The sequence below is a fragment of the Pongo pygmaeus genome, chromosome 5 (assembly GCF_028885625.2).
Source record: "Pongo pygmaeus isolate AG05252 chromosome 5, NHGRI_mPonPyg2-v2.0_pri, whole genome shotgun sequence".
NCBI classification, from domain to species: Eukaryota; Metazoa; Chordata; class Mammalia; order Primates; family Hominidae; genus Pongo; species Pongo pygmaeus.
In genome coordinates this window covers 114,016,508-114,030,399 of record NC_072378.2, presented here as the reverse complement: position 1 = coordinate 114,030,399, position 13,892 = coordinate 114,016,508, and the positions used below count along the sequence as shown (strand labels likewise).

General features: G+C 42.0%; 1 protein-coding gene and 1 long non-coding RNA gene across 2 annotated transcripts in view; one reads left to right on the top strand and one right to left on the bottom strand.

Moving 5' to 3' along the window:
- The window catches only part of LOC129038341 (uncharacterized), a 54,217-nt gene extending 47,336 nt beyond the window's left edge, over positions 1-6,881 (bottom strand). Inside the window, exon 1 of the long non-coding RNA XR_008503127.2 lies at positions 5,392-6,881. This is a non-coding gene — a long non-coding RNA (uncharacterized LOC129038341). The remainder of the gene's footprint in view (positions 1-5,391) is intronic.
- HDAC2 (histone deacetylase 2) overlaps positions 4,045-13,892 on the top strand; it is a 31,119-nt gene continuing 21,271 nt past the window's right edge. Inside the window, exon 1 of the mRNA XM_054491171.1 lies at positions 4,045-4,816. Coding sequence (XP_054347146.1) covers positions 4,489-4,816 — 328 coding nt within the window. The 5' untranslated portion in view covers positions 4,045-4,488. The remainder of the gene's footprint in view (positions 4,817-13,892) is intronic.

Here is a 13,892-nt window from a genome sequence, read left to right as displayed (position 1 = left end):
TAGCTGGGACTACAGGCCTGCGCCACCATGCCTGGCTGATTTTTTGTATTCTAGGAGAGACAAGGTTTCACCATGTTGACCAGGATGGTCTCAATCTCCTGACCTCATGACCCATCTGCCTTGGCCTCCCAAAGTGCTGGGATTATAGGCATGAGCCACTGCGCCCAGACTCAGGGACAAATTTCTTACCACCTTTTCTAATTATCTGACTCCCATCGTTGGGACAACCAACCACAAAGTGCACACAAATGAGTCGGCTTTCCCTCTGGAAAGTTCCTCCAAGTAACTAAGGATGGCCCTATTTCAGAGAGCTCCCCACAGTCATCTGAGGGCTATGTAGTCTATTCTGGGTTCCTTAAACAATCTGAAATTTTACCCTATTTGCAAGCTAACAAGCTAGCCAGCCACAGTTTCATCATGCTAGTATTAGACTCAAGACTCCTGTGTTAAGGGATAATTTATTACTCATGGCAATTGCAGTGACCAGAGCAACAGTATTAATTTTTGTGCTGCTGTTCTGAACCCCAATTCCCATATGCCAACATGAAGAGGCCACATAATACTTGTACTGGCAATGGACTGCAGTATAGTGTAGTGTAGTGTAGTGTAGTGTAGTATAGTTTAGTACAGTAAAGTGCAGTATAGTACTTAGAGAACCTGATTTTTTTATAATGGGTAGTAATTATGCTTGTTCTTTGCTCCAGAGGGAGTCATTTTCTCTATCTTGGAACACTGTTCACTACACAAACATCACTGAAAAGATAGTTTCAGACAAAGCCAGCACCTCTGTTCTCAAGATATTCAGAAACCCAGAAAATTGTCTCCCAAGGGAAGCCTGTAGTTGGGAGAAATTATGAGAAACCACTAACTTCTAATTCAGATTTTGCATGAGTTAGGATTATATTCAGCTACATATAACAAAATCCCAACTACGGTGGTTTACCTAAACGTGTTTTTTCGTTTGTTTCATTTTTTTTTCCTGCATGTCACCAGAGTCCAGAAGTGCACAGTCCAGGACTGGAACGGCTACATACGAGGTAATCAGGGACCCAGGTCCCTATCCTTCTGCTCCACTATTCTTGTCATGTGGCTTTCCACCCCATGGTCACAACATGCATACACCACCTCCATCTGTACAGTTCTGGTGGTAGGTGGAGAAGAATGATGACCAGATTTTAAGGAAGGTTAAAAACACTAGGATAGGAGGCCGGGTGCAGTGGCTCACACCTGTAATTCCAGCACTTTGGGAGGCCAAGGCAGGCGATCACCAGGTCAGGAGTTAGAGACTAGCTTGGTCAACATGGTGAAACCCCATCTCTACTAAAAATACAAAAATTAGCCTGGCGTGGTGGTGGGCGCCTGTAATCCTAGCTACTCCGGAGGCTGAGGCAGGAGAATCGCTTGAACCTGGGAGGGGGAGGTTGCAGTGAGCCGAGATCGCGCCATTGCACTCCAGCCTGGGCAACAAGTTCGAAACTCCGTCTTAAAAAAAAAAAACCCCAAAACACTAAGATAGGAAAGAGGAAGAATTAAGATATACATGTAAGGTGATCAGGAGACACTAACAAGTTAATTTTCTCAGATGCAGTGTGAGTATAAAAATTAGAAAATTTGAGCAAGTAGGTGGATTAGATCAAAGTGATACTGTGTTTCGAAGGTCATCGGCAAAGCATTAATCAGTTAACAATGTAACAGGAATGATTTGAAAGGTTTAATGTAACAGTAATTGAGTAGATAAGCTATAGTTCAAAAATATATTTTTAATGTAAATGGGTAATTTGAAATTTTGTTACACAAATGCACAGTTCAAAAGTACTATAATCTCTCACTGTTAGATGTTGCTATTCAGGTTTATGAGTTATAGCTTGTAGTACTGTGTAAAGATAGGCACCATGCTTACAAGATCAGAATTCAGCTTGAGGCTGTTTGAGTTTATAACACTCTAGTGTGCCACTGTACTTCTCTACCTTCTGTATCTCCGTATGGAATTACTACACAAAATTAGCACTAAGAAACCTGAATTTCCTTACAGTAGAAATAAGCTTATATGAATAATTCTCTTATAGGAATTAAACTATCTGCTGCAGTTGTCAGCAGGGTTTAATTTTTAGCATAAGCTGAGGCCATCAGTTCCTTAACAGTCCTATTCTTAAATAATCATTTCTGTTTAAGAGATCATTTTACTGAACAATTTCAAAGCACTAAATATCTTCGAGATTGAAAAAATAAGTACCTACAGATGGAGCAGAAACTAAAGAAAAACAATTTAAGGAAAAAGACAGTCCTTAACTATGCATGCATCCTATGAATTATCCATGCTTTCAGCTGGTTTCCTTTTACTTCATTGTCTAAAACTCCATATTTAAAAGGGTTTGATACAGAAGAGTTAGAATGTGGTCAATGAAATCTGGAGCTTATCAATGGGTTTCAATAACTGATGCCACTTTTAGCTCTGCTAACATAGTAGAGATTATAGACAGAATTCTCTTGGCCGACTCCTATCATGGGATAAAACTCCTTCTCCCACACCAGTTTGTAAAGGTAATGTAACTTGCTTCTACTGGTTTAAAATTATTAAATAATAAATACGTTTCTCAGCTAGCCAAAAGATATGTCCAGGCTCTTCTCACAAGTTCAATGTTAGGTGCTGTGGATGCAAACAGTAATTTAGTAATTATCACTGTTATTATAGTAATCCTAATAATCCCTTATTCATATAATTCTTCATTTTTTAAAAGTATTCCATATTAACTTTCTTATTTGAGATTCTGAATATTACTCTCCAAGTAATACTGCCCCATTTTACAGATAAGGCAATTCAAAAAACGTTTAAGTGACTTGCCCTAAGTCACAGGCACTAGAGAAACTATTATATGCAAGATAAACCTGGTCCCTTCATTTATGACACTCCATTCATAGTGGGACATTCAGACAAGTTGTGGGCAACTGCAACATGGTTAAGTGTTGAGCTACAGCATACAAGGTACATGGCATGGAGAACAGTCTTGGCGGGAGAGGGGTCAGGGAAGTCTTCCCAAAGGAAACAAAGTGTCATTTCAGACTTCATTGCGTTGGCCCTGGGGAAGAACATTCACTTCTACTAAATTCACTTATTCTGTTCTCAGAATCTTCCAAGTTGATTTTGTACTTGATAGAGCACAACTTAGAAGGTCAATTAACCTTACCTCTAGGCCAGTGTTTCACTCACCGTAATTTCTCTAGCAACTGCATCAGTCACCTGGGGTCTTGTTAAAAATACAGAGGAGGGGGCGGAGGAAGGGCAGGGGACACCCCGGACTTAACTTTTTCTAAATCTCTTGGGGGTGAGGTTGGGGAAAATTGCTGCTTTAAGCATGAACACTTTCGGGATTTTGAAGTCAAATAGCAAATTAAAAGGGGTATTTTGGGTAGTGGTCTAAAATTCCAGCATCAATACAGCCTTTTTTTTTTTTTTTTAATAGGGGTGTATTTGGGGGGTAGGGATAGCAATTTTATATAACTGGGATGGGTGCTATAAAACAGGCTGTTAGCCTCTAGCCCTCACCTGCAAGGTGGCTGGCTTAAGGTAGGTGCTTGATAAATGTGGATTTATTTAACAGAGGAACACATGTATTCATAACTTCCAAGAGTTTCGAAAGTCTTTCTGCTCCAATCTTCCAGTGTCTAGCCAGCAGCATTGCTGCAGAGTGGAACAGCTAGGGTGCGTGGAGTTTGCAGAATGAGCTCAAACCTCCAGACATATCAGTTAGCAGCAAGAACAAGTTCCTTAATCTGCCTCCACCTATAAAGAAGGAGTACATTTGCCACTTACCTCCTAGAGTCGTTGGGAGTCTTAAATGAGATTAAATATTATAAATAGATTATCAATGGAATATATTATAAATGCAAGTGCTTAGAACTGTACCTTATAAATGAGCTCCACAGATGCTTATTAAAACCCGAGCGGTCCCTCTCCCCTTAACATCCGTAATAGGTCCCCTTATACCTCATACCCATTACGAGTCAAAATAATAATAATAATAATAAAAAATAAGTGAACAAACGACAAACGAGAAAACTAGGCTACCAGGCACTGGGGCGATGGGCCACAGCCCGGAGGGGTAGTGGGCCCGGAAGGGGCGCGGGAGTGGGCTCTCCCCAGGCTCGCGGCACGTGGTCGGCTTGGGCGGGAGCTTCGCGACAGTGGGGGAGGGGAGCAGCGTGGGACGCCGAGGAGGGGTCCAGGCCGCCAAGGCTACGAGGCGCCGACTGCGCAGGCTCGGGGACAGGCGCAACCACTACGCGCAGACCTGAGGGGGAGAATGTCCACCCGGCTGCACGCTCCCTGGATCTACTTGCGCAGCGAAAGCTTGTCTTCTTCTTCATTTTAAGACTGTGTATGGCGCCGCCTTGCGCAGTTTGTTCACCCTAAGAGGGCCTCTAATCTCGAGCCCGAAGCGGCCTCCTTCTCCAGCCGTGCCCCTTCCTCCCCCGTGGAGGCCGCACTGGATGCTCCCACCTCCCTGCAGCCTCCGGAGGTGGTTTGGTGGCCACCTCCTCGCGAGTTGGTGCCGCTGCCACCCCCGATTCCGAGCCTTCGGCACCTCTGCCGGGTGGTACCCAGCCTTCCCGGCGCCCCCTCCTCTCCTCCCACCGGCCTGCCCTTCCCCGCGGGACTACCGCCCCCACGTTTCCCTCAGCCCTTTTCTCTCCCGGCCGAGCCGCGGCGGCAGCAGCAGCAGCAGCGGGAGGAGGAGCCCGGAGGCGGCGGTGGCCGGGGAGCCCATGGCGTACAGTCAAGGAGGCGGCAAAAAAAAAGTCTGCTACTACTACGACGGTGAGCGGCCGGGCCAGTGTCGGGGTGGGCGCGCGGGGCCGGGCGCTGGGTTCCGCGGCTGCCGTCGCGAGTGGGCGCCGGGGCTGAGGGGTGGGAAGGAGGAGGGACCGACATTTGGCCGCATCTTAACCCGTTCCCGGCCCGGCACGGTTAGAACAAGACCCTCTTCCTGGCGCAGCCCCCGCGGTTCCTGCGGGCGGGAATCAGGGGACCCGCCCGCCTTGTCTCCTGCCTCTCCCGCTTCGGCCGTGCAGTCCGCAGCCTCGAAGGTGGCCGCCGCTGGGGACGGCGCCGGCCTACCCCGCCTTGGTGGTGGCGGCGAAGGGGGCGGCCCACTCTCTCCCCTCTCCCGCCCACCATTCGTGGCAACGCAGGTTTGGGGTGCCCCGCGTCGGCTTCCTACTCCCTCGACCCGTCCCCCGTGAGGCAAAATTTCTACCCCGGCCTTGACTCTACACAAAGCCCCGCAGCCGCGAGAGCTCCGCCCCTCCCGTGCCCTTCCCTCATCCTCGCCTGCTCGCCTCCCCTCCCCTGCGTTCGGTCTGGCCGGAGCGTCTTCTCCTTCCTCGACTTACCCTTTCCCCGGATCCCTCCTCCCGGGTGGGCGCTGGAGAGTGGTTACTGAGGGTGGGGGCTCAAGTCTCGTGTGGCTTTATCACACCCATGTTTTGCGTGGGCTCCAACCCTCTCCTTTGTTCGCTGGGTTCTTTGAGCGCGTCTTTCTCAGGATTCAAATGGAAGGGCTTCACTCCCTCAATAATAGTTCGGGTTTTCCAGTTTCAGGCAGAAGGACTTCGTAGGAAATAAGAGGAGGTAGGGAGACGTGGAACTGCTACTGCTTGTGTTGTAGATCAGACTCCATGGGTCCTGGCTTGCCTCAGAGAGGTGGTTACCACCCACTTCTTTGTTGCTCTTTGTTCGATCAGGAAATAGACCCTGCTTTGGGGATTTAGAGAGCATTGGAATCTTGCAAAGGCTGTTCCTAGGTGGTGGGAATCCTGGTATGGGAAAACTTTGAGAAGTGAGAGAAGTGCAGAAGTACTAAACATTCTGATGAGGTAAATTTGAGCTCACCGTGTAGTGAATTATAGAAGTCAGATAATTTAATTTTAAGCATTCTATAACTTGGAGTATGAGCAGTAACATTAAATCTTCGAATCCTGTTTCCTGTGTTTCCTTGCTCAATGGAGTAGTAGCCTGTTTTACAGATTTCACAAAGGCTTTGTAAATAGTTTATAGTAGGTTACTCTTGAGAGAAGGGATTCCAAAATTTAACAGAGAACCTATCCTAGCCTCCTTCTCCTGAAAGTCCTGTCTGATTTGTATGAAGCAATACAAATTTTGGAAGCTGTTTCCTACATTTGGTGTATTGTAAATCACAACATCTTAAGAGAGGTACACCAGCTCAGAATAAATCTACCTTTAACTTGTAAATGGCCGTACTGTCTCTTTTTAGTTAAAAAGGATTAATCTTTTAATGACTGATACATATGAAATAACCACCTGTGTCATTTGGGGAAAATTTGAAATCTTACAGAACAAATCTAAATTGATCTGCAATGGCTGGGACAGAATAATAACAGCCCTACTTTTAAAAAATGATTTTTCAGAGGACTAGATATGCATTATATAAATTGATTTGAAATTATGCCATCGTGGAGGGGTGGAGATGGAAATACATTTTAATTTCAGCATGATTTACATTGCATATTTTGGGTTATTCTTGCCCTGCATTCCCTGATCAAATTGGAAAGGAAGTAACCCTGCGTATAAGTTAATTTGTAAAATTACATTGTTTCTAAAGTTTCGAGATTTATCCTTGTCAGGGCTTGGAGTAAAGAGGAAAAGTTTTGGTTAGGGAAAGTGGTACTGAGGTTCTTCTCGAAGCTGTCAGTTGCTGTTGGTAGTGATGGGCTCTGAGGAAGTAAGCTACTTGTAATTTGTTGTCACCACAATGGAACCCTAGAACCAGGAGGGTACACTTGAGTAGCAGTTTCTGAACAGCGCTCTTGTCCTGGGCCCATTTATGACAACCTTCGTTGTGGGAATAGGAGCAGGCACGGGTACCCGGGAAAGGATGCAAGCTTGATAAGTACGGTGGAAATGTTTGTCTTGTGATTGTGACTTAATATAATACTTTATTGTAGTCCATTCACCTGCTTACGTGATGGCCAGCAACAAGTGAATAGCTGATAGTTTGGAAATCTCTGGTGGGTTATTTTGTCTTTTGTCTGTGACTCACTTGTTTGTTAAAGTGGAGTTCTTAGTTGGTTATGTTTCACATACTCTTTTAATTTTTGTGGGAGGGAATTAAAATATTTTGCAGAGATTATTAAATTTTGTATTATGCTAATTATTAATATGTGATAGCGTGCTGACCTCATCCAAAAACTTACATTTTTATTACCAGAGAACACTGTTTTGTCAGCTTACAAAAGTAGCAATACTAATTCTCTTTTTATTGTGAGAAGAGAGTGCAAGGAAAGGAGCTTCTGTACCAAAGAATCGTGACTTTAAGGTATATAACATGGATTGGATTGGGAATGGGTTATATCTGTAGTAATAGGGTCTGAATTATCTGCTAGCCTAGGTTAGATGGTTTTAACTTCTTGGTAAGGAAGTAGAAGGAAGAAAGTGAGTGAAAAAGAAAAGGACGGAAGTAGCAAATTCTGTAACCATAGGAATCCTACCTTTAGGCTTCCTGGGGCTGTTAGGCACACTGAGCCGCTTGGCCACACAGAATGTCTGCCAGTGAGGCTGTTTGCATCTTAATGAAAGAACTTTTAAAGATATACATATTGTTCTCTGCACGTTATGTAATCTTCAGGTAACCCTTTAGGTCACTGAAATGTTGGTCCCAAGGGAACCTTCAGACATTGATGGATTAGGTATCCTTAAACCTTTGAAGAAAAGTAAGAGAAGTTATTACTTCTCTGACTGTAGCTATTGATCCATGCCTCCAAATTCCCAAAAACATACTTCTGAATCATGTTCATTCTTTATACACTAGAAGATCATCAACAATCTGTAAAATGATACAGCTAATTAGATAGTCACTGAGATCCCTTCTGGGCCTTAAAACGATGTGATTTTTCTCTACTTAAATATAATTAGGAGCTAAGCTGTGTTAGGCTCTAGTTATACTACTCACATTTTTAATACTGTATCTGGACATGTTTATGTTTTATTTTGAATTAATCTTGAGGCCAAACATATTTAGTGCTTGTTTTTATGGTATATACAGTATAATAGGGTTTATATACCTAATTTATGTAACTATACACAAATTTTTCTGTGCTCTATTTTTTCCTCCTCTGAGAGGGATGCATAATCAGTTTTGGAGACAAGTGGTCCAGAAAAAACACTCAAAGACTTTATACAGATAAAACTATATAAATATAAAAGTTATCAAGATTAGGCCATGTGTGGTGGCTCATGCCTATAATCTCAGCACTTTGGGAGGCTGAGGCAAGCAAATCACCTGAGGTCAGGAGTTCGAGAAGAGCCTGGCCAATATGGCGAAACCCCGTCTCTACTAAAAATACAAAAATTAGCCAGGCATGGTGGCAGGCACCAGTAGTCCCAGTTACTCGGGAGGCTGAGGCAGGAGAACGGCTTGAACCCAGGAGGTGGAGGTTGCAGTGAGCCAAGATAGTGCCATGGGCAACAAGAGCGAAACTCCGTCTCAAAAAAAAGTTACCAAGATGATACCTCCCAACGTACTCCTTCTTTAGCAAATTGTAGAAATTCTACTTGGCAGCCAACGATTGTCAGATTTTCTTAGACTTGTATTTATGAGTGGTACCAAAGTCTTTTGCTGAATAACCTTTATTACAACTGCATGGGTTCTTAGCTGTGGTATAAATCTTTATTATCCGTGAAATAGGTAATAATTTCTTTGGAGGCAAATAAGTGCTAAATAATTAATTATAGCAGCAGTTCGTAAATACCAATAATACTAATTGATAAAACGTGACTAAATAAGACTGAAATTTTCCTATACTTCTCTTTCCCCTGGAAATCTTTTGCCTCTCTTTTCTTTCAAATTTTACCTTATCAGAGATGCTTTCTCCTATTACCTAAGTCCCTGTTACTGCCTTATTTTTCTTCCTTTCGGTTGTACCATATAACTATTGTCTCTCCGCTATAACATAAGCTTCATTAGGACAGTCTGTCTGTTTTGCTTGTGTTTGTATCTTCGCCAACTACATTTAAAAACGTAGCTTTTTTTTAAATTAGTGATGAATAAATTATTAATTCCTTATACTTTTTTTTTTTTTTGAGATGGAATTTTGCTCTTATTGCCCAGGCCAGAGTGCAGTGGCGTGATCCCAGCTCACTGCAACCTCCACCACCCTCCCGGGTTCAAGCGATTCTCTTGCCTCAGCCTCCCAAGTAGTTGAGATTACAGGCACATGCCACCACGCCTGGCTAATTTTTGTATTTTTTAGTAGAGATGGGGGTTTTACCATGTTGGCCAGGCTGGTCTAGAACTCCTGACCTAGGGTGATCCACCCGCCTCAGCCTCCCGAAGTGCTGGGATTACAGGCGTGAGCCACTGCGCCTGGCCAATTCCTTATTCTTATAGATAGAATGCTTTCATATAATGTTCCCTCTAATTCTTGGAACTACTCTGAACTACATTTAGGTAGGATGGGTGGCATTTTGACATTTTTGGTATTGTTTAGATGAAAACAGATTCACATTTCTGTTTGCTGCAGTCTACCACTTTTCCTTTTCCACACTGACTCTAGTTTTAATGTCCAAGGAGAGTTCAACATCCGGAATCTTTATTTTTCTTTTTTCCTTTTCAAAGTGTTTCCTCTGCTACCAAACAAACAAGAATCCTTAACAAAAACTTTAAATGCTTCTGTTGACAAGTCCTTAAAGGAAAACACTTGGGATTGGAGAAGGCATCTCTTAGGGAATGTTAATAAATTCAAACTTGGAAGAATTCAAATCAAGTCTAAGGATTTTTTTTTTACTGGTTAGTAAGCGTTATTCCTCTGTATTTCAGTAGCAGTCTGCTTATAGTTACTTGTTCATTAAGCCAGCTTTGGGTTCAGACATATCGAATAGGCTTAAAGTTCCTACTGTGTGCCAAATAGACAAAAGATTGCTCAGGTCCTAAGAAGGAAATAAAAAGACTGCAGGTATAAAGTAAGAGAGGGGGCTGGGTGCAGTGTCTCACGCCTATAATCCCAGCACTTTGGGAAGCCGAGGCAGGCAGATCACAAGGTCAGAAGTTTGAGACCAGCCTGGCCAGCATGGCGAAACCCTCTCTCTACTAAAAATACAAAAAAAAAGTTAGCCCGGCATGGTGACGGGCACTTGTAATCCCAGCTACTTGGGAGGCTGAGGCAGGAGAATCGCTTGAACCCGGGAGGCGGAGAGGTTGCAGTGAGCCAAGATCATGCCATTGCATTCCAGCCTGGGTGGCAAGAGCAAGACTCTATCTCAAAAAAAAAAAAAAACAAAAAAAGTAAAAGAGAGGGGACCTTTGATAGTGTAATCAGAGAAGGGAAGACCTGAAGGAAGAGAATGGGCCAGACTTAAAAAGAGTTTACTACATAAGATATTACAAATAGCAAAGCCAGATAGTTATTAATAGAACTTGGTGCACTAAATGGAAAGGAAGACAAGGAAAATGTGGAGTCCCATGTTAGGCAGTAAAAAGTGGGACTGCACAAAACTGTGTAGTAAGAAATTTGACTTTACCCAGAGGTGGAAAGCCACTGGAAGTTTTTCAAATAGAATGCATTCTCTTAAAATAATTGGTAAGGAGTTGTGGAATATAGGCTGGAAGCAAGAAATGAACACATATTGGTCCATATAAAATGTAATGGTTGCATTTTAGATAGAAATAGACACATTTAAGAGAGATTTGGGCCTCAAACCAATAGAACTTTTTGATGGATTAGAAATGGAGTTGGAGCTGAGGAATGGTGGTAGAGAATAAAGGATGACTCCTAAGTTTCTGGATTGAGCAGTTAGGTGGTATGTGGTACTACTCACTAAGATTGGGAATACAAATAAAGAGCTCTGTTTTGAACATCTTATATTTGAGATCCTTATTGAATTCAAGTGAAAAGACTGAGAAGAGAGTTAACCTCTGTGAGTTTATAATCCAGAGAGGAGAGTCTAGACACAGAAATTTGGGATTTCTCAGCTTATATCAGGTGAAGTATTGAGACTGAAAAAGATACAGCATAGACAGACAGCTGGTCCCAGGACTTAACTCCCGAGAGAAGAGAATTTAGGGCAGAACTGTTGTTCACTGATGAACCCAAACCCTTAGAACAGTACCTGCTTGGCACATGGTAGGCTCTTGATTTATTAAATGAATGGATGAACTGAAAACCCTTGATATTTAAAGGTTGGTGGAGGAGTGGCCTTGGGTTAGGAGTAAAATCCAAGAAAATGGTGTTATGGAAGCCAAGGCTCCAAATGTCTCAAGGAGGAATGACCTCCTTGAAATATGTATTAAAGATGTGTTAATATGTATAAAAAATGGATAGTGAGCTAAGTAGTCTGGAAGATGAAAATAATACACTTTTTTCTTTTCTCTTGTTTTTTTTTTTTTTTCCTGAGTCTCTTTTTACAGTCAACTTATCTTTGGGGCTAAAGGTACATTTCACAGTTCGGAAATCCAAAATGACCTGAAAATTGAAAAAAATTTTGGTAACTCATTTGGAATCAAAATCTTAACCTGAATCAATGTGAGGCTATTTATGATCTTTATTCCTCTGTGAATACTGTGAATATTCACACTTTTTTGCTGCAGAAATATTAATGTTTGATTATATCATGCCACCCAAACTCTAGGCTATTACATAATATATGGCAGGTGTACCATATTATCTCTACAAAATCTGAAAAAGTATAAAATTTGAAACGTATCTAATTTGAAGGAATATGGATAAGAGATTGTGGACCTTAGTGGACACTTCCATTCTGTTAGTTTCTTGAAGAGTGAGTAATTTGTAAGATTTTGCAGATAAATAATTCTTTACAGTAATTTCTTTGCATTGACAATTAAAGTTTGTTGTGTTCAAGGAACCACCTTGAGCTGATTTTTCTGAATGTTTATTCCATTGGTAAGGTATTTTTATGTACAGGTTGAATATCCTTTATCTGAATTCTTGGGACCAGAAATAAGTATTTCAGATTTGGGGAGGTTTTGCAATATTTGTAATTATTTACCAGTTAGCATCCCTAATTCGAAATCAAAAATTTGACATGCTCCAGTTTGCATTTCCTTGACTATTAAGTTGGTGCTCAAAACAGTTCAGATTTTGGAACATTTTGGATTTCAAATTTTCAGATTAGGGATAATCTGTATTTTGATGAAAATCAGTAACATTTAAAATGCCCAAATTATTAATACATTACTGACCATTTAAATGATGAGTAAAAATTGTAGGGTCTTAAAACTTCTTAGCCTTTTTATACTTTATGAAAAAGTGGGCCAGGCGCAGTGGCTCACATCTGTAATCCCAGCACTTTGGGAGGCTGAGGCGGGCGGATCACCTGAGGTCAAGAGTTCGAGACAAGCCTGGCAAATATGGAGATACCCCGTCGCTACTAAAAATACAAAAATTAGCCCTGTGGTGGTGGGCGCTTGTAATCCCAGCTACTTGGGAGGCTGAGGCAGGAGAATCGCTTGAACCGCAGAGGTGGAGGTTGCAGTGAGCCAAGATCTCGTCACTGCACTCCAGCCTGGGTGACAAGAGCGAAACTCCATCTCAAAAAGAAAACAAAGTGGATGCCTACAAAGTAGCCATCTAGAGAATTGTGAGATACAGAATTAGTGAGAAAAAGTTGGAGATGGTTATTTTATAACCCCTTTATATTTTAGAAGATTTTTTTTTTTGGATACAGTCTCGCTCTGTCACCCAGGCTGGAGTGCAGTGGCACAATCTCGGCTCACTGCAACCTCTGCCTCCTGGGTTCAAGTGATTCTCCTGCCTCAGCCTCCTGAGCAGCTGGGACTACAGGTGCGTGCCACCACACCTGGCTAATTTTTTGTATTTTTAGTAGAGACGGGGTTTCACAGTGTTAGTCAGGAAGGTCTCGATCTCTTGACCTCGTGATCCACCCGCCTCAGCCTCCCAAAGTACTGGGATTACAGGTGTGAGCCACCGTGCCCAGCCAGAAGAATTCTTGGTAAACCAAAAAATTATCTGTAGCTTGGCTGCCCTGTATACATGTATCATTTAGGTTCTTTGTGTATTCTTTGTGGGACTGGGGTCCCTAAATTTCAACAGAGAAACTTGTTGAAAGCTATGCATATTCGTATACAATTTGAGGACCCTATTAGTAAAAAGTAAATTACTCTGATATATTAGGTACATAGTTTCTTGTGTTCATTTTCTTTAAATTAACCAAGACCCTAAGCCTTTATTTAAAATATTTATATTTCATATTATGTCTTTTTTTTCAGCCTTCACCCTGCCATTTCTAGTGAATCTGCAAGTGCCCTTGACATTCCCTGTTGTTATTACTTAAGAACATTAGCTGTGAGCTGCCCTGCCAGAGTTTGAATCTAGCTCCTCCACTTGCTAGCTATGTGACAGGCAATAATACCTGACTTGTCTGTTTCTCATCCTTCTTTACTATTATATAATAGGAATAATGTAAAAATACCCACATCATATGGTTATTGACAAGATTAAAAGATATGTGAAGTACTTAATAGTGCCTTCTAGTAAGCACTCAACAAATGTTAATTACTGCTTTTTTTTTTTTTTTCAAACACACTTGCTCAGAAATTGCTACTGTAGTCTCCAATTATTGGGGCCTGGGGCTTTTCACTGGATTTTCAGTGTCCCTATAACTAGAGTATTTGATGTTATGATGTGGTAGATGTTAGAGACATTTCATTTGGGTAATTCTTACACAGAGGCAGATAGATGGAAGTTATTGTTTAGTTTGTGTCTTTTCTGTGTTAGGTGATATTGGAAATTATTATGGGCAGGGTCATCCCATGAAACCTCATAGAATCTGCATTTCTAGTGAAGACTAGACTTTCATTATTTTTACTTTAATGATTTCTTTAGTAGTGATAACTAAGAAA